The sequence below is a fragment of the Hyla sarda genome, chromosome 9, assembly GCF_029499605.1.
Source record: "Hyla sarda isolate aHylSar1 chromosome 9, aHylSar1.hap1, whole genome shotgun sequence".
Lineage (NCBI taxonomy): Eukaryota > Metazoa > Chordata > Amphibia > Anura > Hylidae > Hyla > Hyla sarda.
The window spans coordinates 145,529,793-145,557,788 of NC_079197.1; the positions used below are offsets into that span (position 1 = coordinate 145,529,793).

The 27,996-nt window shown below is 43.4% G+C and overlaps 2 protein-coding genes across 8 annotated transcripts in view; one reads left to right on the forward strand and one right to left on the reverse strand.

Moving 5' to 3' along the window:
• LOC130290414 (cytochrome P450 2G1-like) overlaps positions 1–21,339 on the reverse strand; it is a 54,316-nt gene extending 32,977 nt beyond the window's left edge. For 2 of the 4 annotated variants that reach the window (XM_056538041.1, XM_056538038.1), the window contains exons 1-3: positions 21,241–21,289; positions 18,516–18,687; positions 18,213–18,299 (exon numbers count right to left, since the gene is read on the reverse strand). The gene's annotated coding sequence lies outside the window, so the exon portion shown is untranslated. Of the gene's footprint in view, positions 1–18,212; positions 18,300–18,515; positions 18,688–21,240 lie in introns of all 4 variants that reach the window. The other 2 variants (XM_056538039.1, XM_056538040.1) reach the window with 2 other exon arrangements.
• A 4,583-nt stretch (positions 21,340–25,922) lies between these two features.
• The window catches only part of LOC130290405 (cytochrome P450 2C8-like), a 57,297-nt gene continuing 55,223 nt past the window's right edge, over positions 25,923–27,996 (forward strand). For 3 of the 4 annotated variants that reach the window (XM_056538006.1, XM_056538005.1, XM_056538003.1), the window contains exons 1-2: positions 25,923–26,141; positions 27,658–27,820. In XM_056538006.1, coding sequence (XP_056393981.1) covers positions 25,962–26,141; positions 27,658–27,820 — 343 coding nt within the window. In that variant the 5' untranslated portion in view covers positions 25,923–25,961. The remainder of the gene's footprint in view (positions 26,142–27,657; positions 27,821–27,996) is intronic. The other variant, XM_056538002.1, reaches the window with a different exon arrangement.

Here is a 27,996-nt window from a genome sequence, read left to right on the forward strand (position 1 = left end):
TAGGAAATGGCATTGTAAGGAATTGCCTAACACAGAAAACAAGCACTATATAAGCAATAAAGAACTGTTGCATGCTTCTACTATGTGACCTTTATGTCTCCAAACCTAATGTGGAGCCGACTACAACACCCGGTGTGTACTACTGTGATGACAAGCTGTTCCATGTAGTGCACCATCACTAGTACAACAGCGCTATCTGTTTCATTAAAGTCCATCTACATCCATACATTTCATTACTGTGTGGTGAGGGTGTGATGAAGGGCAGATGTTATTACCCTAGGGGCAGCTGACAATAACCCCTTGTGTACGTGACGCCAGGGCGCAGTTATCCTCTACACCACCCGAGGTATGGCCGCTGGTTTCTGGGCCAGGGGCAGGGCACATGGTCACTCCGAAACCAAATTATCCCTCACCTGTGAAAATGCGTATATAAGCTTCTACCTGAGAGATCCATGATGTCACCGATGAAGAGCGCGCATGTGCTTGTAACGAATATGACAGTGGAGTGATCGTTTTTACTGTGTGAAATCTATTTGTTATGGAATCCAATAAAGCTGCAAGTTTTGTTCAAGTTCTGTTTCTTTTTTGTGCTGGTTAACACCTTGCCGGAGGCAGATTTGGGAGGTGAGCTGAACATTACTATTTCATATATACGTGTTGTTGACTATTGGCTGGTTCATGCTCCCTATCCAGCAGCTGGACCAACCGCTCACACACAGCACCACGTAACGATCACACCTTTGGGAACTGTTCACACTGCATGTGGTGTTAGAGCAACATGGATCACTTACAGAAAGCAGCCAGTTTATTCTTGGCTTCTGCAGCACAGGAGCCAAATAATTAAAGGGTTTTAATGCAGAATTTGGAAAAACTTTGAATACAAGAAACCAAGATGTGATGGGACTGTACAACATTAACAAATTATATCACCAAAGAAATCATGCCACGGGGTTTAAGAATTAAGAAAATCCCAACAACCATCTACTGCGATGAAATGTTATCTGAGTGGAACGATGCTATTACTGTTTGTTCAACAAAGTTCATGCTAATTATTGTAAAATGTGAGACACTAAAATTAGAGTCTCTAAATGCGGACATTGATAAATGACAGCAAGAACTGCAGCAAATAATAAAATATCATGAAGACCTGCTAAAGAGAACTAATGAAAACATTGCAAAGATGGAGGAATATATCATGGAAACCAAAAAATGTAATTGCAGAGGGATACATGTGATTTTTAACTCAAGCAGCAATGTGAGTGGAGACGCTCGGAGTCGACCGGAGCCACCCCAAAAACAAGAAACGTGGACCATAACCTTTAGCTCATTGGAACTGGATACAGATCAGAATGGGGTCAGCATCTACATCCCAACAGCCTGTCACACCTACCTATTACAAGAAGGCAAGAAATACCAAGTGCAAGGGAAAAAAAGTCAGGTGGGGGGGGGTGGGGGGGACATCCCCGGAAATCCCATCCCATGACTGTGGAGCCAGGTTCAGAAGTAAGTGGAGTTTTGAACCTATCGCAATGGTAACTAACCCTTGATCAGTTATTCCTGTTTGCCAAGGGACTAAATTTTCCCCCCATTAATACATTGAACATTTTCAGGACTTTGTGTGAAATAAATCGCTTTGTGACAAATTTAACTGTAAAACGGCATTTTTTTCAGCTTGATAGTGAAAATGTTAATAATGATGAACAAGACCAGGAAGTCCATTGTAATGAATTTAAATGTTTATCCTTTTCTGAACAATTAACCTTGTGTAATTTACAGGAATTGGGTAGAGAATCGGAAGCTAAGTGTTACGCCTAGCGCTCCGGGTCCCCGCTCCTCCCCGGAGCGCGTACGGCGTCTCTCTCTCCGCAGCGCCCCGGTCGGTCCCGCTGACCGGGAGCGCTGCACTGTCATGGCCGTCGGGGATGCGATTCGCACAGCGGGACGCGCCCGCTCGCGAATCGCATCCCAGGTCACTTACCCGTTCCCGTCCCCTGCTGTCATGTGCTGGCGCGCGCGGCTCCGCTCTCTAGGGCGCGCGCGAGCCAGCTCCCTGAGACTTAAAGGGCCAGTGCACCAATGATTGGTGCCTGGCCCAATTAGCTTAATTGGCTTCCATCTGCTCCCTGCCTTTATCTGACCTCCTCCCATGCACTCCCTTGCCGGATCTTGTTGCCTTGTGCCAGTGAAAGCGTTTTGTGTGTCCAAAGCCTGTGTACCAGTACTTCTGCTATCCACCCTGACTACGAACCTTGCCGCCTGCCCCCGACCTTCTGCTACGTCCGACCTTGCTTCTGTCTACTCCCTTGTACCGCGCCTATCTTCAGCAGCCAGAGAGGTTGAGCCGTTGCTAGTGGATACGACCTGGTCACTACCGCCGCAGCAAGTCCATCCCGCTTTGCGGCGGGCTCTGGTGAAAACCAGTAGTGACTTAGAACCGGTCCACTAGCACGGTCCACGCCAATCCCTCTCTGGCACAGAGGATCCACCTCCTGCCAGCCGGCATCGTGACACTAAGCAGGATCCAATTAGAACCAATGTATGGAATTCTACCCAATTTCCTCTAGAACAGAAAGCATGGACAGATTTCAGGAAGCAATTGAACATGATGTTATTGCTATGAGCAATCACATTTCACAGTCATCTAGGGTGAAAGATAATTTATCCCAAGGAGAGCAGAAAGCACTCAAGGAATTTTCATCTTATGATGACATAATAATAAAAATGTCCAATAAAGGTGGCTTGGTCACCATGATGGATAAATCAGTATATATCAGCCAGAGCAATGAAATGCTTTCTGATACATCTGTCTAAGCTGTATTGGAAATTGATCCAACACAAAAATTTCAAGGGGAATTAACTAAACTTCTAGAAGGTTTAGCGCTAGGAGTAATAACTGAAAGGGATATGGATTTTCTGTTTGTAGAGGTACCCATTATACCAACATTATACGCCCTGCCCAAAACTCAGAAAGGAATCAACCCTCCACCCATGAGACCCATTGTCTCAAGTGATGGATCGTTGTTGGAACATTTATCTATGTAGGTAGATCATCTGTTACAACCCCTCGTACAGCACGTTCCTGGGTACCTAAAAGATTCTGGTGACATTTTGAGGGCATTTGAGGATTGGAGGTGGAATCCGGTGCATGCATGGCTATCATGTGATGTTGTATCGTTATATATGTGCATCCCATGGACGGTAGCCATGCATGCACTGGGTTACCATTTCACACACCACAGTCATTATACACCTGAAATATGTGAATTCATTAAAATGACAGTATGGTTCCTCATGTTGCGAAATTATGTTGAATTGAATAATCAGTACTATGTAGAGAATAGCGGCATCACAAAGGGGGCAAAGCACTCCCCATCGCTCGCAAATTTGACAATGTCCTTCTGGGAGTCACATTACATATTTTCATCCTCCAATCCTTTTGCTATTCACATACAGTGGTACGGGAAATTCATAGATGTCCTCCTCCTTATATGGGGGGTGGGGGGGGGGGATGAATCTCTCGTACCACTGTTCGTTGAATACTTCTATAAAAATCCTTACACTTTAAAATTCACATATCATATGCAAACAAATGCAATAACTTTTCTGGATCTGGAGTTAAGCAGCGTAGATGGAGAAGTTATTTCTGTTGCCACCAATCGCAAACCAATCTCTGTGAATACAGCTTTGAGGGATAACAGCAATCATCCGACACATACAGCACGTGCAACACCAGTTGGAGTGTTGACATGCCTGAAGCGAATTTGCTCCAATTCCAAAGTATATGATATCCAATCTGAAAAATGAACGCACAGATTAAGGGAGAGGGGATATATGTTCACCTGAAGGGGCACTTGGTGATGTAAGCGTGGCTGCGTGGTTAGGCCTAGGTCTCCCTTAGGACACCGGACACTCTCAGGTCTTGACTGTTCTGTACTCAACACTGAACTCATCTGACTGAACTAAATCCTCCCTTTGTTTATAAGGGAGCAATCTTAAGGGGTCCTATAGGTCACCACACAAGTCACCTGGTCACTGACACCTTCCCTGATTACATGACTTGGTAACAACATTTAAAGACATATGAACATTAGAAAGACAAATGAATAAATAACGTAGGACACTGTTAACCACTTAAGGACATAGCATGGAGATGGACTCAGGGGACACTGAAATAGAGTCCGCCACACAGGACAGAAAGGGTACAGGAGAGCAACTCCTGTACTGGGCCACCACAATTGTAATTGGGTCATGGGGATAGTGTTTAACCCCTTAACGACGCAGGACGTATATTTACGTCCTGCGCCGGCTCCCGCGATATGAAGCGGGATCGCGCCGCGATCCCGCATCATATCGCGTCGGTCCCGGCGCTCATCAACGGCCGGGACCCGCGGCTAATACCACACATCGCCGATCGCTGCGATGTGCGGTATTAACCCTTTAGAAGCGGCGGTCAAAGCTGACCGCCGCTTCTAAAGGGAAAGTGACCCGGCTGCTCAGTCGGGCTGTTCGGGACCGCCGTGGTGAAATCGCGGCGTCCCGAACAGCTGACCGGACACCGGGAGGGCCCATACCTGCCTCCTAGGTGTCCGATCGGCGAATGACTGCTCCGTGCCTGAGATCCAGGCAGGAGCAGTCAAGCGCCGATAACACTGATCACAGGCGTGTTAATACACGCCTGTGATCTGTGTAAAAGATCAGTGTGTGCAGTGTTATAGGTCCCTATGGGACCTATAACACTGCAAAAAAAATGTAAAAAAAAAGTGTTAATAAAGGTCATTTAACCCCTTCCCTAATAAAAGTTTGAATCACCCCCCTTTTCCCATAAAAAAATAAAACCGTGTAAAAAAAAATAAAATAAATAAACATATGTGGTATCTCCGCGTGCGTAAATGTCCGAACTATAAAAATATATCATTAATTAAACCGCATGGTCAATGGCGTACGCGCAAAAAAATTCCAAAGTCCAAAAAAGCGTATTTTGGTCACTTTTTATACCATTAAAAAATGAATAAAAAGTGATCAAAAAGTCAGATCAAAACAAAAATCATACCAATAAAAACTTCAGATCACGGCGCAAAAAATTAGTCCTCATACCGCCCTGTACGTGGAAAAATGAAAAAGTTATAGGGGTCAGAAAATGACATTTTTAAAAGTATAAATTTTCCTGCATGTAGTTATGATTTTTTCCAGAAGTGCGACAAAATCAAACCTATATAAGTAGGGTATCATTTTAACCGTATGGACCTACAGAATAATAAGGTGTAATTTTTACCGAAATATGCACTGCGTAGAAACGGAAGCCCCCAAAAGTTACAAAATGGCATTTTTTCTTCGATTTTGTCGCACAATGATTTTTTTTCCGTTTCGCCGTGCATTTTTGGGTAAAATGACTAATGTCACTGCAAAGTAGAATTGGCGACGCAAAAAATACGCCATAATATGGATTTTTAGGTGGAAAATTGAAAGGGTTATGATTTTTAAAAGGTAAGGAGGAAAAAACGAAAGTGCAAAAACGGAAAAACCCTGAGTCCTTAAGGGGTTAAGTTATCAGAGGATAAGTGGTCTCTTCTGATCATCATCACCAATCAGATCTCTTCTAGCTGCTCACAGACCCCTCCCCATCCAGCTCTTTCTGTATATTGCCACTGCTATCTCTATGGAATCAGGATATATGTGTTCCCACATTGCCTTTTTGCTGCATTTTTAAATGCGTATTTGTGGGGTTTTCCCTGAAATTGCAGAAAGATGGCACTATTTAAATGGGCTGAAAATCAAGATTTCTAAGTCCTCAGTTTACCATCTGTCACAAGTACTGTTTGTATGGTGTATGTTTGGAATCCTTACATTAAACCAATGTATAGATATAAAATAAAATGTATTAAAATGGACAATCAATAATACAAAAATCCAATGATGATTCTGTGGTAGCCCAGTACGGGAGGTGTTACCCCATACCCAGTCAGGCAGCCTCCTGCAGTGTCCCCTGGGCCTCCCTTGCACTTGTTTTCCCATGTATACATGTTTCACCAATTGTTGTTGTGCTGCCTTTTTAGGTTAACTGCATTATAATGATAGGTTGTGTAGTGTACCACTGCCATCTAGTGGCAGAAGTTAATATCAGCTTTTACTTACACAGATAGCTTAAACAGACAGGAAGTGACCTTTGTTCCAGGAAGTTCTTCCACCATCTTGAGGTCACTCTTCCACTGTGCAGGCAGCATGTATCTATCTCTCCCATGAGGTTTGGGACATCATCACCTGTAAGTTTCTTTCTGCTTAGTTATTTGTCATTTATGCTAGGCTAATGATTCCATGTGTACTGATATGTTGTTATTGTATTGTATTGTATTGCAGTTTCACAGACTAAAATAAAGTTGGATTCCTCTGGTGGACAATACAAACATGGGCTTCTGTTTACTGGAGTCTCTAACAAGTGTTTAGCTGTCCGTTTAGAATCACACATAGTCAGTGTTTTGAGAGCGGAATAGTGAAAAGGTGATAGCACAACAAGCCTGGAGATAGGAGTTGCTGCACAGACAGAATGAGTCTAAGATCAGGAAGTCAGTATAATGCTGAAGATCAGCTACCTGGGACACATCAAGGCAGGGAGAGCGCGCCAAGTGTCCAGCAGGATGATGTACGCTCACGCTCATCTAGATCAGCAAGGTCCAGTCAGATTTCATCAGCAAGTGCCCTTTTTGCCAGGGCTCGCGCCAAAGCAGAGGCTGCTCGCGTTCAGCTAGAATTTGCTGAGAAAGAGGCTGCCATTATAAAAGAAAAAAACAGAACAGGAAGAAAAGTTGCATATTCTTCAACGTCAGTGTGCAGCCGCCACTGCAGCAGCAGAAGCAGCAGCTTATGCGGATATTGAGCGGTCTGGAATGGAATCTATCCACGAAGGCCCAGATGTGCCCGAGAAACCGCTTTCCTCTGCAGAACGCACTAGGGCATATGTCCAAGATATTTCAAGTGGCAGTTCAACAATACTGTTTCTCAATCCAAAGTCAGCTGAATTTAAACCAAAACCATCAGAACTCCTGAGTGCACAAAAACAAACAAATGAGACCAGCAGTACCAGAATGATAAAAGAAGAATCCTCACCACAGCAACCCAAACACCAGAGAATGCAAGATGTCACTAAATATCTTATCCGTAATTAATGTTAATTAATGTTAATGTAGGCTTCCTCAAGTTTGATGACTGTCCAGAAAATTACTGGGCATGGAAGGCTTCTTTGCTGAATGCAGTCAAAGACTTGGACTTAACAGCAGCTGAGACGCTAGACCTGATGGTAAAGTGGCTTGGGTCTGAGTCTACAGAGCATGCAAGAAGGATGCGCAGGATACACCTATTTAACCCTTCAGTAGGACTCGATATGGCCTGGCAAAGGCTGGAAGAAAGATATGGATCACCAGAGGCAATTGAAGGTGCTCTGATGAAAAGACTGGAGTCTTTCCCTAAGCTAAACAGCAAAGACAATTTAAAACTGCAAGAGCTGGGTGATATTCTTTGGGAAGTCCAGTGTGCCAAAGAAGAAGGTTATTTAAGGGGACTTGCACATTTAGATACTGCCAATGGTACTAAGCCTATAGTGGAGAAACTACCTCACCACCTGCAAGAGAAATGGGTGAGTGTTGGAGCTAAATACAAAGAAGAACATGGTGTCCCCTTCCCCCCTTTCTTTGTGTTTTCTAGGTTTGTACAGCAGCAAGCTAAGATGAGGTGCGATCCCAGTTTTTCCTTCACCACCAGCAGCCAACTGCCTAAGGCAGAAAAGCCACCTAGAACCTACAATAGGACTTCAGTGATCACCCACAAGACAACAGTTCCCTCTGAGGACCCAGGAGATTCAAGCAGCTACAAGGTAAACACCTTTGAAGGCCCTGACAGACTTTGCCCACTTCATAAAAAGCCCCATCCTCTAAACAAGTGCAAAGGGTTCAAAAGTAAACCTATCAAGGAAAGGTTAGCCTTTCTTAGACAAAACGGCATATGCTTCAAGTGTTGTGAATCCACCAAACATATAGCTAAAGACTGCAAAATACAAGCGAATTGCTCAGAATGTGGCAGTGACAGACACATATATATAGAAATAGACATAGACTGGGAATTGCACTTAAAAAGTTCTTTATCTCCAAATTCATCCATGTACAAAACAGTAGAGAGATATACAGAACATAATCACCCGGTGCTCAATAGACTGCTCAGAGGTTATTCCACTTGGTGTCTTCAGAACCTTCCATCCCAGACTTGCTGTTTGCTGGACGGTGTGTTCCTGGCCATGTGGACGCTAATTCTGAGGGGGTGTGGAAACGCTCGCTGGCATGCGAGCTGCTGGACGTTTCAGGAGTCTCCTCCCTTTCTCAACATAGTTCCTGTGCACCCACCACCATACATTTATACAGGTACGTTCTCTCGCGAGAATTCATTTCTACATACAAAATATAAAATAATTAAAAACAGGATTCTGATCGGACAGTATTTATAGAAAGACATTAAAATTACAGCTTTCATTAATTTCCTTAGGTGCTAAAGAATCGAGACAGTGTATCCAAAAAACTTCTGTTTGGTTTAATTTTTTCTTTATCTGTTCGCTATTCATACCCTCTATTTCTTCCAATATCAACCATTTTAACTCACTTATCTGATGTCCATTCGTGACGAAATGTCTAGCCAGACTTGTTTCCCCAAATTTCTCTCTACTATAATCTTCGGATATACTATCTCCACTCTCTATTTTTTTCTTAAACAACCTGATAGAGCTTCTATGTTCATTTAGTCTAATTTTCATTGCACGAACTGTCTGTCCCACGTATGCCATTCCACATGGACATTTTAACATATAAATAACTTGTTTCGAATCACATGTATGAAAACCTTTTAATTTAATTTTATTCCCACGTGAAGGATGTATTACATTATCACCCTTAATTATACTGTTACAATTTTGGCATGACTTACAAGGAAATGTCCCCACTTTCTGTGTTCTTAAAAATGATTGTCTACTCTCCTTTTTCTCTGCTATATCTGCTCTAATCAAATGATTAGCTATGGATCTATTTTTTCTATATACAAATCTTGGTTTTTGTCTAAACATACTTCCATACTTTTCATCTGCTTTAAGTAAATTCCAGTATTTGTTTACCACCCTTTTTACCAATTTAGAGTGACCGTCATATGTCGACACATACGTTTAAAAATTTTTCTTTATTTTTCTTCATCTTAATTTTCTTCCTTAGTTCTTCCCTAGGAATTTGATCTACCTCTACTGATGTCTCAATTAATTCTTTTTCCTCGTAACCTCTCTGTACGAATTTTTTAATTAGCATTTCTTTATTTTTAACATATTCTTCTTCCGTACTACAAATTTGTTTAGCCCGTATCATTTGGCCTTTCGGTATTCCTCTGAACACTTGTGGAGCATGGCCACTATTTTTATGCAACAAATTATTACGGTCACTCTTCTTGGAAAAGAGGGTGGTTTCAAACCCATTTTTATCATAACGTATCTCAACATCTAGATAGTGTATAAGGTTTGGGCTATATTCACATGTGAACTCTATTAGCGGATGGCAGCTATTCAAAAATTGTATATATATATCATTAATTCCTCTGGGGTCCCTGTCCAAATTACAAAACAATCGTCCACATATCTTAACCATTTTTTTACGTGAGATGATAATGGGTGTGCTGGAATAAATTTTTCTTCAAACTTACTCATGAAAATATTAGCAAAACTTGGTGCGACAGGGGACCCCATCGAAGTCCCCTGTCGCTGTAAGAAGAAGTCTTGTCCAAATCTAAAGTAATTTTTATATAGAATCAGTTCCAGCAGATCCACTAAAAACTGTATCTGGGTATTACTTAGAGTAACATCCTTGATTAATTCCCCTTTTATACTCAGTATTCCCTCATCAGTGGGAATATTGGTATAAAGGCTTTTGATGTCTAAGGTACAGAGTAAAATATCACCATCTATTTTTACCTAATTTAGATGATCCAGGAATTCATTCGTGTCCTGCAGACAGTTCGGCAATTTCTTAACTATTTTTTGGAGATATACATCCACATATACCGCTAAAGGGTATAGGACAGAGTCGACCCCCGAGACGATAGGTCGTCCCGGGGGTCGACTCATGTCTTTATGTATCTTCGGTAACAAATATAAAAGAGGCACACGAGGATTATTATTAATTAGTAATTCTTTTACATTTTTATCAATTATGCCCTGAAGAAAAGCTTCCTCTATTGTATTATCCACCTCTTTTTTAATCTCTTTTGTAGGATCATTATGTAACCTTTCATAAACAGTTTCAACATTTAATTGACAATCATTTTTAAGAACACAGAAAGTGGGGACATTTCCTTGTAAGTCATGCCAAAATTGTAACAGTATAATTAAGGGTGATAATGTAGTACATCCTTCACGTGGGAATAAAATTAAATTAAAAGGTTTTCATACATGTGATTCGAAACAAGTTATTTATATGTTAAAATGTCCATGTGGAATGGCATACATGGGACAGACAGTTCGTGCAATGAAAATTAGACTAAATGAACATAGAAGCTCTATCAGGTTGTTTAAGAAAAAAATAGAGAGTGGAGATAGTATAATCGAAGATTATAGTAGAGAGAAATTTGGGGAAACAAGTCTGGCTAGACATTTCGTCACGAATGGACATCAGATAAGTGAGTTAAAATGGTTGATATTGGAAGAAATAGAGGGTATGAATAGCGAACAGATAAAGAAAAAATTAAACCAAAGAGAAGTTTTTTGGATACACTGTCTCGATTCTTTAGCACCTAAGGGAATTAATGAAAGCTGTAATTTTAATGTCTTTCTATAAATACTGTCCGATCAGAATCCTGTTTTTAATTATTTAATATTTTGTATGTAGAAATGAATTCTCGCGAGAGAACGTACCTGTATAAATGTATGGTGGTGGGTGCACAGGAACTATGTTGAGAAAGGGAGGAGACTCCTGAAACGTCCAGCAGCTCGCATGCCAGCGAGCGTTTCCACACCCCCTCAGAATTAGCGTCCACATGGCCAGGAACACACCATCCAGCAAGCAGCAAGTCTGGGATGGAAGGTTCTGAAGACACCGAGTGGAATAACCTCTGAGCAGTCTATTGAGCACCGGGTGATTATGTTCTGTATATCTCTCTAGTGTTTTGTACATGGATGAATTTGGAGATAAAGAACTTTTTAAGTGCAATTCCCAGTCTATGTCTATTTCTATATATATGGTTTACTACACTCAGGAGACGGAGCCCTGAGATAGACATAGGGAAGCCACCCTTTACGTGCACACCTGTGGTCTGATTATGTTGAGAAGTTGATAAGTGACAGACACATCTCAGCTCTGCACCCCAATACTTTGCATCAACCATTAGAGGTCACTGAAACCCCAAAAGATGAGGGCAGGGAGCAAAAAGATAAACCAGCTATCCCAGTAATGTCCAAATGCACTGAAATCTGTGGTGACAGTACAAATCCACGCTCATGTTCCAAGATCTGCCTAGCAACAGTGTACCCCACAGGCAAAAGAGAAAAGGCAGTAAAGATGTATGTGGTTCTGGATGAACAAAGTAACAGGTCGCTGGCAAGGTCAGACTTTTTTGATGCGTTCAACATTACATCAAGTGCAGTTCCATACACCCTAAAGACATGTGCAGGAGTGATAGAGACTTCAGGGAGAAGAGCTACTGACTTCACTATTGAGTCTCTTGACAAGAGAATCCATCTCTCACTTCCCACTTTGATAGAGTGTGATATGATACCAGATGATAAATCAGAGATCCCTACACCAGAAGTGGCCCTTCATCATCCTCCTCTTAATGCAATATCTCACCTTATTCCAGCTGTCCAGACAGACGCCTCTATTCTTCTACTTCTTGGAAGAGACATTCTACAGGTGCATAAGGTACGCCAACAAATTAATGGACCCTTTAATGCCCCCTATGCACAAAGACTTGACTTGGGGTGGGTTATAGTAGGAGAAGTTTGTCTGGGAGCAGCTCATCGGCCTGACAGTGTCAACACTTCTAAGACATCTGTGTTAACAAACGGACGCACGTCCCTTCTCAGTCCATGCCAAAACAGCTTTGTTGTTAAAGAAACCCTAAAACCATACTGTGGCTCTCCTTCCAGTTATGATAGGAATATTAGTAGTGGTCTGAAGACCGACAACTTAGGGAACTCAGTGTTCCAGAAGACAAAAGATGATGACAAACAAGCAATGTCCATAGATGATCAAACCTTTCTCCATATCATGGATAAAGAGACTTTCCAAGATAAGAACAACAATTGGGTAGCCCCTTTACCTTTTCGCACATCAAGGTGTTATTTACCTAGTAACAGAGAGCAAGCCATGAAGCGCTTAAACAGACTACGCAAAACTTTGCAAAGAAAGCCTGAAGTGAAAAAAGACTTTACAGAATTTATCAAAAGGATGCTGGACAATAATCATGCGGAATTAGCACCATCACTGGATAAAGGTAAAGAACACTGGTATCTGCCAATGTTTGGCGTTTACCATCCACACAAGCCAGATCAAATAAGAGTTGTGTTCAATTCCAGTGCTTAACATGAAGGCATTTCACTAAATGATGTACTGCTGAGTGGCCCAGACCTAAATAACACACTTCTGGGTGTCCTCTTACGTTTCAGGAAGGAGCCTATTGCCTTCACAGCTGATGTGCAACAGATGTTTTATTGTTTTCTAGTGAGAGAGGACCATCGAGACTACCTGCGTTTCCTGTGGTACAAGGATAACGACATAGAAAAAGAGGTAACAGAGTACAGAATGAGAGTACATGTTTTTGGTAATAGCCCTTCCCCCGCTGTTGCCATATTCTGTATGCGGAAAGCTGCCCAGAAAGGTGCAGAACGTTATGGTCAAGATGCCAAGCACTTTGTGATGAGACATTTTTATGTTGATGACGGACTTGCTTCAGCGAACACACCTGAAGGAGCAGTCAACATTCTCAACAAAGCAAAACAAATGCTGTCAGAGTCTAATCTGCGACTACAGAAGATTGCCTCGGACAGCAAACAAGTCATGGAAGCTTTCACTGCAGAAGAAAGAGCTAAAGACCTCAAAGACCTTTGCCTGGGAACAGACACCCTTCCATTGCAGAAAAGTCTAGGCCTAAGCTGGGATCTAGATAAAGACTGTTTTGTGTTTCAGGTTTCTTCGGCAGAAAAGCCATTCACAAGAAGAGGGATCCTATCCACTGTTAACAGTCTCTATGACCCTCTCGGGTTTGTGGCACCAGTCACCATAAAAGGTAAGGCCTTAGTTCGTGAACTGTCAAGTGGAGAAAGTGAGTGGGATGCCTTACTTCCACAAGAAAGACTCCATGAGTGGGTCCAATGAACAGAGTCTTTACAAGCCTTGCAATGTTTACAAATATCCAGGTGTTATGTTCCTGTTTCATTGTCACAGGCCTGCAAAAAAGAACTGTACATATTTTCAGATGCATCTGTTATAGCAATAGGTGCCGTTTCTTACTTGAAGGTAAGCGATGTAGGAAATGTCTGCCATGTTGGATTTGTTATGGGAAAATCCAAGCTAAGTCCTAGGCCAGCACACACATTCCCACATCTAGAATTATGTGCAGCTGTTCTAGCGGTTGAACTGTATGAGCTAGTGGGAGACGAGATAGACCTAGATGCTGTGAAATTCTTTACAGACAGTAAAACAATCCTAGGCTATATCTGCAACACTACAAAGAGATTCTTTTTATATGTTTCTAATCGGGTGAACAGGATCACACAAACAACACGTCCAGAGCAATGATTCTATGTGCCCTCAGAACAAAATCCTGCAGATTATGCTACCAGGCCTACACAGATAGCTTGCCTTCAGAACTCTATATGGTTCTCAGGTCCACCTTTTCTGTATCAGACGGTTGTAGATAATCCTGACACCAATGTTTACCCTTTAGTGGAGCCCGAAGCTGATCCTGAAATTAGGTCAGAATTAGTAAGCTTCGGTACTAAAGTCTTTGACGCTAGACTGCAGTCACATCGTTTTGTAAGATTTTCGGACTGGAAGAGACTGAACAGGGTTATAGCGAAGTTAATCCATGTTGCCAAAAGCTTCCAAAAGAAACTTAATGATGATCAACCTGGAAGTTGGAGAGTTTTCCATGAAAGGGTTAGTTTAGAAGAACTTTCACTAGCCAAGAGAGTTATAATTTCTTCTGTACAGCGCACATGTTTCAGGCAAGAATATGACTGTATTGAACAGCAAAAGACGCTTCCTAAACATAGCCGTCTTACAAAACTAAGTCCCTTTATAGATCAATATGGACTATTGAGAGTAGGTGGCCGTTTATCTTATGCCACGCTGTCAGATGAGGAGAAATAGCCTGTCCTCATTCCTCACGATCACCACATTGCTACCTTGATCATAAGATATTATCACAGTCAAACAGTACACCAAGGGCGGCACATTACTGAAGGTGCAATCAGAGCTGCAGAATTCTGGATTCTTGGTGGAAAACGTCTAGTGTATGCAATCATTCACAAATGTGTCGTATGCCGTAAGCTCAGAGGGAGATTTGAAAGCCAAAAGATGGCAGAATTACCAAAAGATAGAGTCAATCCTGAACCTCCATTCACTAGTGTGGGTGTTGATGTGTTTGGTCCCTGGAAAGTTGTAACACGCCGAACTAGAGGAGGCAGCGCTAACAGCAAACGCTGGGCTGTTCTTTTCACGTGTCTTTCTATAAGAGCAGTGCATATAGAATTGATTGAGTCCATGTCAGCATCCTGTTTCATCAAAGCTCTGAGAAGATTATTTTCTGTTCGTGGTCCGGCTAAGTTGATTCGCTCAGATAGAGGTACGAACTCTGTAGGAGCATGCAAGGAGCTGCATATATGCTCAAATGATGCAGAACTTCTAGACTATCTTCAAGACAAAGTATGTGCATGGCTCTTTAACACTCCACACTCATCTCACATGGGAGGTGCTTGGGAGAGATTAATTGGTGTGGCTAGACGCATTTTAGATGCAATGTTGCTCCAATCCAAACCTACTCGTCTGACTCATGAGACTTTGAGTACTTTCATGGCAGAAGTTATGGCCATCATTAACTCAAGACCTTTGGTACCAATATCTACAGATCCAGATAACCCAACAGTTCTTACCCCTGCTATGCTCTTGACCCAAAAGGTAGACTCTTTATCAGCCCCCTGTGGAGACTTTAGTACAACAGAACTTCATGCAAAGCAATGGAAACAAGTCCAATGTCTCGCTGATACATTTTGGAAGAGATGGAGGAGAGATTACCTATTTACCTTACAAAGTCGCAAGAAATGGGCAGAGACTGGTCCCAATGTCAAGGTGGGAAATGTTGTGTTATTGAAAGATATTCAAGAAAGCAGAAATAACTGGCCTATGGGAATTGTCACAAATACATTGCCAAGTAAAGATGGTAATGTCAGAAAGGTTGAAGTAAAAGTCACGAAACAAGGGACTGTTAAAGTGTACGCCAGACCAGTTTCTGATGTCATTGTTCTCCTTTGAGTATTTCTATTCTGTTATTGGCTCAATACATGAGAGTTTTCAAATGTGACATTTGCCACGAGCTGAATTCCATTCTGTGGATTACAAATGGGGTAGGAGATAGTTTGGTCTAGTGCGGCTCCTCCTATCTGAAGATGGGTTTATGGACAGAACTATTTCTTCATGTGGATTACCAGCTTGAAGTGCCACAGCCAAGAGGCACTGATATTGTGGACTTATGTTATAGTTTATGTTACTAGTTCTGGTCAGGAATATATTTTCTTATTAATATGTTTTTCCCTGTACATCAGATATGTATAGGTAGTGATATAATGTATTATATCAGACAGGGAGTGTGCTGCCTTTTTAGGTTAACTGCATTATAATGATAGGTTGTGTAGTGTACCACTGCCATCTAGTGGCAGAAGTTAATATCAGCTTTTACTTACACAGATAGCTTAAACAGACAGGAAGTGACCTTTGTTCCAGGAAGTTCTTCCACCATCTTGAGGTCACTTCCACTGTGCAGGCAGCATGTATCTATCTCTCCCATGAGGTTTGGGAAATCATCACCTATAAGTGCCTTTTTGCTTAGTTATTTGTCATTTATGCTAGGCTAATGATTCCATGTGTACTGATATGTTGTTATTGTATTGCAGTTTCACAGACTAAAATAAAGTTGGATTCCTCTGGTGGACAATACAAGCATGGGCTTCTGTTTACTGGAGTCTCTAACAAGTGTTTAGCTGTCCGTTTAGAATCACACATAGTCAGTGTTTTGAGAGTGGAACAGTTGTATTATAAAATGTGTAAAGAGGTGTTATAACTTTAAGAAGGTTGTCATGTGATTGTTACCCAGGAGGTATCAGTGACCAGATTACCCAAGAGTGACCCATGGGCTCCCTGCTAGCCTCCCCTATAAAAGCCCTGGGAGGAGCTAGCTCACGCTCTTTCCTTACTCCCTTGCTTCCTGCTAAGGTCCAGTGCAGTCGAGTCTAGGTGTGTGTTTAGAGTCATAGGAGGCCTCAAGTCCAGTCTGCAGCCACAAACAGCTACAAGTCCAGTCTGCAGCCACAAACAGCTACAAGTCCAGTCTGCAGCCACAAACAGCTACAAGTCCAGTCTGCAGCCACAAACAGCTACAAGTCCAGTCTGCAGCCACAAACAGCTACAAGTCCAGTCTGCAGCCACAAACAGCTACAAGTCCAGTCTGCAGCCACAAACAGCTACAAGTCCAGTCTGCAGCCACAAACAGCTACAAGTCCAGTCTGCAGCCACAAACAGCTACAAGTCCAGTCTGCAGCCACAAAGAGCTACAAGTAACCACAGTCTCACTATTGTCAGTCATCAGTCACATGAAGTCAGTCAGTCACAGTCACCATTTGTCAAGTCAACGTAGCCTGCATTAAATTGACCCCATCTACTACAAGTCCCAGCAAGCCCTAAAGGAAAACTGTCACTTGTTTTCTCCCGCACTATCCACAGGTACTGGTGGATAGTGCAGGAGACGCTGATTAAAATGAGCCCTACCGCCGTTCTCACCGCAATTGTAGTTTTATTATCTGTTGAAATCTGTCTGTAACTGGCACGGGTGGGGCTTCGGCGCTTAACTGGCACTGACGTCAGCGCTGCTTATGAATATTCATCCCCCCTCCCTCCAGTTCTCCCTCTCTTTGCCGCTCCTAACTGGGGGAGGGGGAATGAATATTCATAAGTAGCGCTGATGTCAGTGCCAGTTAAGCGCCGAAGCCCCGCCCATGCCAGTTACAGGAAGATTTCAACAGATAATAAAACTACAATTGCGGGAGAACGGCGGCGCAGATCCGGACAAGGTAGGGCTCATTTTAATCAGCGTTTCCCGCACTATCCACCAGTACCTGTGGATAGTGAGGGAGAAAACATCAAACAGTTTTCCTTTAAGGTCTCTGTGTCACTGGTCACCTCCGTGGACCATGGCTGAACTGTATAGACTTTTCCTCCTGTCTAACCTCAGTAAAGCTACCGTTTTCCGTAACTTGGCATCGGAGTTATTATTGCCCCCGTGCCTAGCCCAGGATCCAGCGGTATACCTTCGGGTGGTTAAGGCTAAACCACACCCTGGCATCATAAATACAAGGGGTTAATGCCATCTGCCCGTAGGGTAATTCCATCTGCCCTGCATCTCACACCCCTCTACCACAATTCACAGACCGCAGGGCCCTACGACTGTGTTACATGTAAAATTACAATAGGCTGCGTGCTGAATACTAAATACTGGTCTAACTCACATTGACCATGTGGTCAGAGTTAAATCACCTGAGTATAGTATATATACATATGTGAAATAATGATACGCAGAGTGGTATAATTATATACTTATAATTCCGACGAGAAAAGAAGCATGTCATATTTCTTATATCAAGTGTCCACAACTTCTGTAAAGAAAACACATTCTGGTCCTCTGTTTGCTATTGTACAAACCCTGTAAAGAAAAATGTACAATGGTCCTCTGTTTTGCTATGATGCAAACCCTGTGGGAAGAAATCTGCAATAGCCACATATATTGTTCTCAGATCCTGGAAAACAGATGTGGGCAACAGATATCAAGTGTATGCCTTTTAGATGAGCAGGTCTCAGAGCAATAGGAAAGAGAACCGGCTTAGCATAGTCTTGTTATTCCTGCAGAGAAAAATGTCGGCACCAAGTACCACTCACCACTACCGGCTCACGCCTTGGACGGACTCCTGTCACTGGTGTAGCTTCCAAGTGAGGCCCCTACTTCTTCTTCGAACAAACAGCACCCTGAATTTTAAGTACAAGGGTAGTGATTAGGAGTAGTAGTATGATAATAGTCAGCTTTTGGAGTGTGCTGCAGAGGGGGTGGAGGTGATAGTAGTAGTAGCTGTTGTAGTAGGACTGGTGGTAGTCATGGTGATATTGTTGGTCTGAAGGATATGCTGGTCATGTCTAGGAGAGTTTGCATTCACTTTAGCCATTCCCATGCTTTAAAATACTTACAGAGCCTAAATAGTGTTCCTGAACTCTTTCTGAACACTTCCTAATCTGCAACGATCCAACATGCTGGAACTCAACCTTATGTAGGTTAGGCTTTTTCTACCAGTAGCGGATGGCCATGGTGACTTTTAGCATAGACATTGACAGCTGATCAGAGAAAGTCATGTGCTTAATCCTTTTAAAGAGGCAACACAATTTGTCAGCAGGGACACCACAAAATGAACATTATTATACCACTGAGAGGCTAAATTGGATATTTATAGAGAGAAGCCTATGCAGCCAGCTTGTCACAGCTTTCCAATGGTAAAAACTAGAGCTGCAACGATTAATCAATAAAATCGATTAAACTTGATAACGGGATTCGTGATGAATCCCATTATCGAATAATCGCCCGATTCTTGTCCGCAGCAAGGAGGCTGCTGCGGTCAGGTGCGAGTCCCGAAAATCCCACAACAGCCTCAGTGACAGTGAGTCACTGTGGAAATTGTATCGCCCGATGCCTGGGACATCCAGTTCCAGGCGCCGGGCAGGTGAATTCTTCAGGCATTTAGCCCTGCTTCAGGCAAGCAGGGCCAAAGGCCTGAGGAATTCACATATAACGGGGCAATCGGTTTTACCCTGTAACTAAACTCCTATAGGCTGCCTATAGCGAGCCGTGCAGGACGACAGCGTCGAGGTGTAGGCGCGTGCGATGACGTCACTCATCGCGCACACCTCTGTCCGGACCGAGAATGTGGTCCAGTACAAACAATGACCGCCGAGCCCCTGAGCCTGCTGGAGCGCACATGGGGGCGGAGGACAGGTAGCAGGGGATCAGAGAGGAGGGGAGGTTTGGTAATAATGTGGTACAGGAGAGGGGAGGGGGTTGGGCTGAAATATCATGACGGGGGCATAAGAGGAGGGGTATAATGACACAGGGCATCAGGAGGGAGGGGGGTATAGTGGCACAGGGAGCATCAGAGGGGGGGAATATAATGGCACAGGGGGCATCAGAGGGGGGGGGGTAATATAATGGCCCTACTTAATAGTGCAGTGCACACCGCTTTACCAATGGGGGTATGTGCAGAGCATTGCCCCCTTGTGCCTGTAGTACAGACACAAGGGTACAATGCTCTGCGCATAACCCCATGGGTAAAGCAGTGAGTATATAGTACATATACACTGCTATTCACATGGTAGTATGTGCCGAGCTTTGCATCCTAGTGTTTGTAGTACTACAGAGTCTGTACTATAGACATGGGTCGGGTGCAATGCTCTGCAGTCTGCACATACCCCCATGTGTATAGGAGTGCTATACACTTGCCTGTCTCTTTAGTATTACCCCTCCAAGATGTTCACATTCCCTTCCAGCATGTTCACATTGGAGTACATGATGACTAAATATCTACATCCAGTAGGCCAACATGACAAATTGGAACAGGTGATGGTAATAAAAAGTGTATAACATTAAAATTGCATTAATTCTGCATCTAAATATGACAAATACACAGGGACTAATCTAATGGACAACATCTGAAGCCCAGCCCCAGTTTCATGCTCTGGGACACTGCGTACCCCCATAAATAAACCCCCCACAGCTACTGTTCTGGTAAGAATGATACCTGGAAACAATTAGACAACACAATACAAGAAAATTAGAGTCACTTGCTCAAATAGATTATTAAAATATATATTTTGCTTCAGAAAAGTTAAGAAATTACATAAAAAAGGAGGTCATCCCCTCAAGGGAGAAAGAGACAACACCCCATGCGTACACAATAAAATTATATTGCGATACACAAGTATATTAGTCCCTACCCACAGTACAAACAAACTGCAATCAATCTTACCACAATGGCATGATATACGCACAGTGCAACACATATGTTTATTTTTTGTGTGCATACTCTCTCCATATCGGGGGTGGTGTATACTCTCTCCATATCAGGTGTGGTGTATACTCTCTCCATATCGGGGGTGGTGTATACTCTCTCCATATCGGGGGTGGTGTATACTCTTTCCATATCGGGGGTGGTGTATACTCTCTCCATATCGGTTGAGGTGTATACTCTCTCCATATCTGGTGAGGTGTATACTCTCTCCATATCGGGTGTGTGGTATATACTCTCTCCATATCGGGTGTGGTGTATACTCTCTCCATATCGGGTGTGGTGTATACTCTCTCCATATCGGGTGTGTGGTATATACTTTCTCCATATCGGGTGTGGTGTATACTCTCTCCATATCGGGTGTGGTGTATACTCTCTCCATATCGGGTGTGTGGTATATACTCTCTCCATATCGGGTGTGGTGTATACTCTCTCCATATTGGGTGAGGTGTATACTCTCTCCATATCGGGTGTGTAGTATATACTCTCTCCATATCAGATGTGTGGTATATACTCTTTCTGTCTTTATATTATGTATGTGGTGTATACACTCTCTCTCCATATCAGGTGTGTGGTATATACTCTTTCTGTCTTTATATTATGTATGTGGTGTATACACTCTCTCTCCATATCGGGTGTGTGGTATATACTCTTTCTGTCTTTATATTATGTATGCGGTGTATACACTCTCTCCATATTGGGTGTGTGGTATATACTCTCTCCATATCGAGGTGGGGGGGTTGGGGTGATGTATACTCTCTAATATTAAATAGATAGACTGCATAAATATAGTGCAAAATTATTTGTAAAACACATTAACACTTGAAGAACATAATTCAGATAAAGAATCTGTTTGTAACTATAAAGTAGACATCTGCCCCGTCTGTGCTTCCTGCTCCCGGCTGTTTAGGAGACAAAATCTGTGCAGAGGAAAAGTTGCTGAGTTGCCCATAGCAACCTATCAGATCGCTTCTTTCATTTTGCAGAGGCCTTGTTAAAAATGAAAGAAGCGATCTGATTGGTTGCTATGGGCAACTCAGCAACTTTCCTCTGGACAGGTTTTGATAAATCTCCCCTATGTTTCCGGCTCCATCTCCATAGTATCCTTCTCTAGCACTCTAGAATTCTCTGCCTTTGGATTAATATAAATGACTTTAGTTTATATAACAATAGTAAAAGATAGGTCTATAGACTCTGGAAAAAAGTTCTGGTTCTGACCGAACCTGTGCTTCACCAATAGCCGTGTGTTTAAAAAAAAAAACAATTGTTTGTATAACACTGTCTAAGAACCCTAAAAGCCATAAAATGGGACCCTTTCTCCTTTCTGCCATGTGGCTGATGTTACTTTAGCAGGTTCTGATGAGAATCCATATTTAACCATTATTTCACTACAGTAAAGATGCGGTTTCTTTAAGTAATTTCCAAAGCATTCAAAGGCACTGTACACACTTGCTTTGTGAATTCCATTCATAATGGTAGTCACATGACTCTTCCAGACAGGGCCGGCCTTTGGGGTGTGCGAGCTGTGCGGCCGCACAGGACACCATAGCAACAGGGACGCCGGGCGGCTGACACAGCTCGCAGTCAGGGGCGTACTGACCGGCCGGTCCAATCGGACGTCGTCCGAGGGCCCAGCCAGGTTAAGGGCCCGCCGCAGATACTGAGGATCCGGGACACCTGTCCCAGATCCCCAGCAGACAGCGCTGCCTTCTCCAGTATGTGCAATACACGCACATACAGAAGAAGGCGTCCCCTCTGTGTGAGTAACATCTGCAGCTTACACAGAGGAGACGTGACCTCACTCATCGGTGCCTTTACTGTGGAGGGGAGAAGACGTGGGCCCGTGGTGCTGAGGAGATCGCTGCGTGGGACATCATGTGAGCATCATTTTTTTTTTTTTACTCTGCCTATACCAATGGAGAAGAGGGGGGGTTAACTCTGCCTATAAATGGGGAAGAGGGGTTAACTCTGCCTATAAATGGGGAAGAGGGGTTAACTCTGCCTATACCTATGGGGAAGAGGGGGGTTAACTCTGCCTATACCTATGGGGAAGAGGGGGGTTTTTCTCTGCCTATACATATGGGGAAGAGGGGGGGGTTAACTCTGCCTATACCTATGGGGAAGAAGAGGAAGGGGGTTAACTCTGCCTACAGCTATGGGGAAGAGGGGGGTTAACTCTGCCTATACCTATGGGGAAGAGGGGGGGTTAACTCTGCCTATACCTATGGGGAAGAGAGGGGAGGGGGTTAACTCTGCCTATGCCTATGGGGAAGAGGGGGAGGTTAACTCTGCCTATACCTATGGGGAAGAGGGGGTTAACTCTGCCTTTACCTATGGGGAAGTGGGGTTAACTCTGCCTATACCTATGAGGAAGAGGGGGGGTAACTCTGCCTATACCTATGGGGAAAGTGTGTGCGTGGGGGGGGATAACTCTGCTTATACCTATGGGGAAAAGGGAGTTTAACTCTTCCTATACCTATGGGGAATGGGGGGGGGGTTATCTCTGCCTATACCTATGGGGAAAGGGGGTGGGGGGACTCTGCTGCCTATACCTAAGGAGAAAGGGGGTTAAACTCTGTTCCTATACCTATTGGGAAGGGGGTTTAACTCTACTGCCTATACCTATGGGGAAGGGGGGTTAGGTCTGCTGCCTATACCTATGGGGAATGGTGGGGGGCTAACTCTGCTGCCTATACCTACAGGAAAGGGAGGGGTTAACTCTGCTGTCTATGCCTACAGGGAAGGGGGGGCTACCTAACTTTATACCTGGATGCCTAACTATTTACCTACATACCAGGCTATCTAACTACCTACATACCCAGCTACCTAACTATGTACATACTGGCCTTCATACATTGTTGCCTAACTACCTAGCTAGCCCTCTACCTACCTGGCTTGTTACCTACTTATATATCTGGCTTCCTGATCTACCTACCTAGTTACCTATTTACCTGGCTACCTGCCTACATGCCCTTTTACTGTGCAGGACACCAAGGAGGGCATTATTACAGTTTTTGGGCCTATAGATGTTTGTCCTGCAGATGTTAAGAGATCCACATGGCGGTCTTATCCAGATGGAGAAGAAAAGGAAAGAGGACGCCGCTGATCAGAAAAGACGTAATTGTGAGTCCCAAAATGTAACTGTAATCACTTATATGGTATACACATCCTGTGTACAGCTGATATCTACCGCCATATGGTCCTGTATATAATCACTTATATGGTATAAAGATCCTGTATAGTATACTGGTCTGTGTATAGTGGTTTTATTCAGTACAGTATGGCGGTATTATCCAGTTATTGTGTGGTGGTATATATTTACTCCTTGTATACCAGTATTATTGGTCATGGAAATTTACCTACGTTAAAGTGTTTGTGGCATACTGTGTGCTTCAAATTGTCTAGAGGGTGCCAAACAAAAACATTGGGGGTATGTTTATGGGGTAATGGGGGGGGGGGGCGCCACAAGGTTAGCTCTCACAGGGCGCCTGAACACCTAAGGCCGGCCCTGCTTCCAGATGATGGACACCACTGATTTTTCAATGGGGTCCATCAGGTTACATCATGTGTTTGTTTACATGCAGTGATTGACTTGGCAATGGTGGCTCCAATCTCCAACACAAACATGAATAGAACTCCACACAATGGTGAAAGAAATTGTCTTTATTTTACATTGATAAAAGTCCTTCAAGACATTCTTTATTTGAAAATCAAGCTTTACAATTGAAGAACAGAAATGTACTGTATGAAACCACCTTTCACCTTGACAAGATATAGACATCCCATTTATAGTAAAATATGCAATTTCCACTAACGCCATTTGGGGCTGTATATTGAGTCTGGCTATAGAAGGATATATGAGAGAAGCAATGTGAGTTGCTCTCCCCTGATATTTGAGGTGTTTCTAGCAATGATTTATATAGTTAAAGGGGTACTCCAGTGGAAAACCTTTTTTTTTTTTATCAACTGGTGCCAGAAAGTTAAACAGATTTGTAAATTACTTAAAAATCTTAATCCTTCCAGTACTTATTAGCTGCTGAATACTACAGAGGAAATTCTTTTCTTTTTGGAACACAGAGCTCTCTGCTAAATCACAAGAACAGTGCTCTCTGCTGACATCTCTGTCCATTTTAAGAACTGTCCATAGTAGGAGAAAATCCCCCTAGAAAACATATGCTGCTCTGGACAGTTCCTAAAATGGACAGAGATGTCAGCAGAGAGCACTGTGCTTGTGATGTCAGCAGAGAGCACTGTGTTCCAAAAAGAAATAATTTCCTCTGTAGTATTCAGCAGCTAATTAGTACTGGAAGGATTAAGATTTTTTAATAGAAGTAATTTACAAATCTGTTTAACTTTCTGGCATCAGTTGATTTAAAAGAAATAATATGTTTTACACCGGAGCACCCCTTTAATTATTGCAGCATTTACAATATACACTTTTATGCAAAATGGACCAGGTCCTTGTACCAGGTCATCTATAGATAGAGAGGGTTATAGTACAGATAGACTTGTGGTATTACAGGTGGTGTAGGGAAATACCTTATCACTTTGTGACGCCAGGGCACCGTTATGCTCTACACAGTCTGAGGTTGGAGACAGCTTCTCCTGGGCCAGACACGGGGAGTAAAGGAACACACCGACATCAGGTTACAGATAACTGTCTTTACTGAGCTTGGTGTAGATGGTATTACATGGACAGTATGGTGCAGAGTGAGAGTATGCAGCGTAATCCTTTGGGAGCCCTGTTGCCTTGCTGGGACTTGTGGTGCTCTCACCCAATAAATTGATACTGACCTGAATATTGATCCAGGGTTCTGTCAAGGTCCTGTAGCTTCCTCCGCCATGGCAGGAACTTCCACCATGCAGGTGATCCTTGATATGACCAGATAAAGTAGATTTGATCTGGGCCTTTAGAGCTCTCCACACACAACTCACCTTTACCACACTGATGCTCAGGCTAGTCTTAGACTCAACTGCACTGGGGCAACTCCTCCCCCCCCCCCCCTACACTATATGGGCAAGAATTTAGGGGTTCCCATTGGCAGGCAGGGTCACAAAAAGGGATGCCGACATCTACCGAGTTTCATTGCAAGAAGCCCCTTCAGTTTAATGGGCCAAATGTAGTCAGCTAGTGACTACATTCAGGTCACTTCCCCAAATGTTCACGGTTATCTATAAAACCCCAATACCATGGTCTGCTGCACTATTAAGTCCCTCTAGATGAACGTGTACGTTTTGGGAAGTGGGCAGTACGTAGTCACTACATGATAATGTTCAGACATTAAAGTGATAGGCGGGCTGCAGCGCTCCTTGGCATTTGTTGGCATCCCTTTTTTGATGGGTAGCCAAAGGAAGGCACCTGTTATTTGAAAGGAGTTCTTGCTCAGTTTGTTGACGAATTCACAAGCATTATATTAATTTCTAATAATTGCAGCAAAGCCCATAAACAATGTTGTGCAATACGGCTCTGCACTGCAAATACACCCAGCCTGTTTTCATCATCATGTTGGACAGTTGCCCTGGATATAAATGAATACAGGCGGACAGAGTACAGACAGAGCTGGAATCACTGGGACACAGGATGGCTCTAAACATTGCAGGAACGCTTCTCCTGGCTACTGGGGTCACCCTCCTCATTTATCTCATGAAATGGTGGGGTTGGGTCAAGCTGAAGAACCTACCGCCAGGACCTACACCTCTACCCGGCCTGGGGAACATCCTGCAGATCAGTACCTCAGAACTACCACAGTCTTTAGTTGAGGTATGTATACGTCTATGAGATGTTATCATTATAAGGGCACTGTATATATAGCAATGTCTATTATAGATCTGCTGTAGAAATCACATGTGTGGGTGATCTAGAAGTAGACATAAGAAGCCTTAGAGCGGTAGTCTCAAACTGTGGCCCTCCGGGGAGACCCGTCATTATCGTGGCTGTGTGCAGCTAAAGTGCGTGTCCTCGACCTCACTGAGGTCGAGGACACGCCCCCTCCGTCCGAAGCCACAGGACAGCCTTTGGTGCTGGGACACCACAGACTGTCCCAAGGAGAGGAATATTGCTGGCACAACTACACGCATTCAATACCGGTAATAAGCTGCTATGACAAATACACCAGTACAACACACCAAAAGCAAAGCAAAAGTCTTCGTACAATGGCGGTGCTCTACTCGAACCAATCAGTAGCATAACTCCCAGTAGAGAAAGAAACAAAGTGGTGGCAACTCACTCAGAAATGTCCATTGATGCTTTATTTCTTGGGACATACACAGGCAGGTGCGTCCCAATAAAACAGAGCAACGTTTTGGTCTGTTTTATTGGAACAGACCTGCATGTGTATTTCCGTCCCGAAGAAATAAAGAATCAATGGACATTTCTGAGTGATTTGCCGCCACTTTGTTTCTTTCTCTGCTGAGTGTTATAGTACAGACAGAGCATTCATTGGGGTGCGGGGTGGCTCTAAGTCACGTACAGCTCTTTGGGAGAGGCCGGGATGCACGAACGTTGCATCTCCGCCTCTCCCATAGAGATACATGGAGGGGGAGTGTCAGGAGCAGCATCATGCTGCGGAAGACATGCCCCCTGCATGGGAGAGCCGGAGCCCTGTATAGGAGATTGCGGGGACCCTCCACAATCAGACACTTAACCCCTATCCTGCGGATAGGGGATAAGTGTCTATGGCTGCCTATCTTCTTTAATGCCCAGTCCAAAAATGGAACCCCCATCCACCATTAAAGGAGTAATCTGGCGAAAAATAACTTATCCCCTATCCACAGGATAGGGGATAAGTAGCTGATCATGGGGGGTCCGGCAACTGGGCCACCCGCAATCTCCAGGACGGGACCCCAGCATTCTCAATGAGGAGCGTGTATTGTCCACCTGTAGATGGCACATACTCCATTTATTCCTATGGGAGTACCGATGATGCCCGAGAGCTGTACTCAGGTTTTATAGGCGCTCCCATAGGAATGAATAGAGCATATGCCGGCTGCAGCATGCGCTCCCCACTGAATGGCGGGTTCTGTCCCGGTGATTGCAGGGGGCCCCAGAGGTCAGGACCCCCTGCGATCAGCTACTTATCTCCTATCCTGTGGATAAGGGATAAATCAATTTTGCCAGAGATCTCCTTTAACTCTGAATATCCTGATAGCATATTACAGGTTTGTGCCAAAATCTTATGAGATCCCGAAAGCCTTTCTTAAGCTTGACTCTAAGCATACAGCTCCTTTTTTCAAACGTGTAATGCTCAATTTTTTTGATATCTTCTATATTCCTATAGCTGAGTAAGACATATGGACCTGTCTATACCGTATATATAGCGAACATTCGGACGATAGTGCTGATCGGATATGATGCAGTGAAGGAAGCATTGGTGGACTGCAGCGACGCGTTCAGTGATAGGGGAGACACAGGAGCAGCAGAGTATTTTTTTAAGGATTTTGGTAAGCCGATAAAGTAAATTTCTAAAATAACAATTAATAATGAATAGTGTTGAGTGCGAATATACGAAATGCAAATTTTTACTGCGAATATTGGTACTTCCCGATTTTGCAAATATTTAGAATATAGCATAAACCAACAGAAGATAGAATGGTCCGGCACTGACAAGACTAGGGTA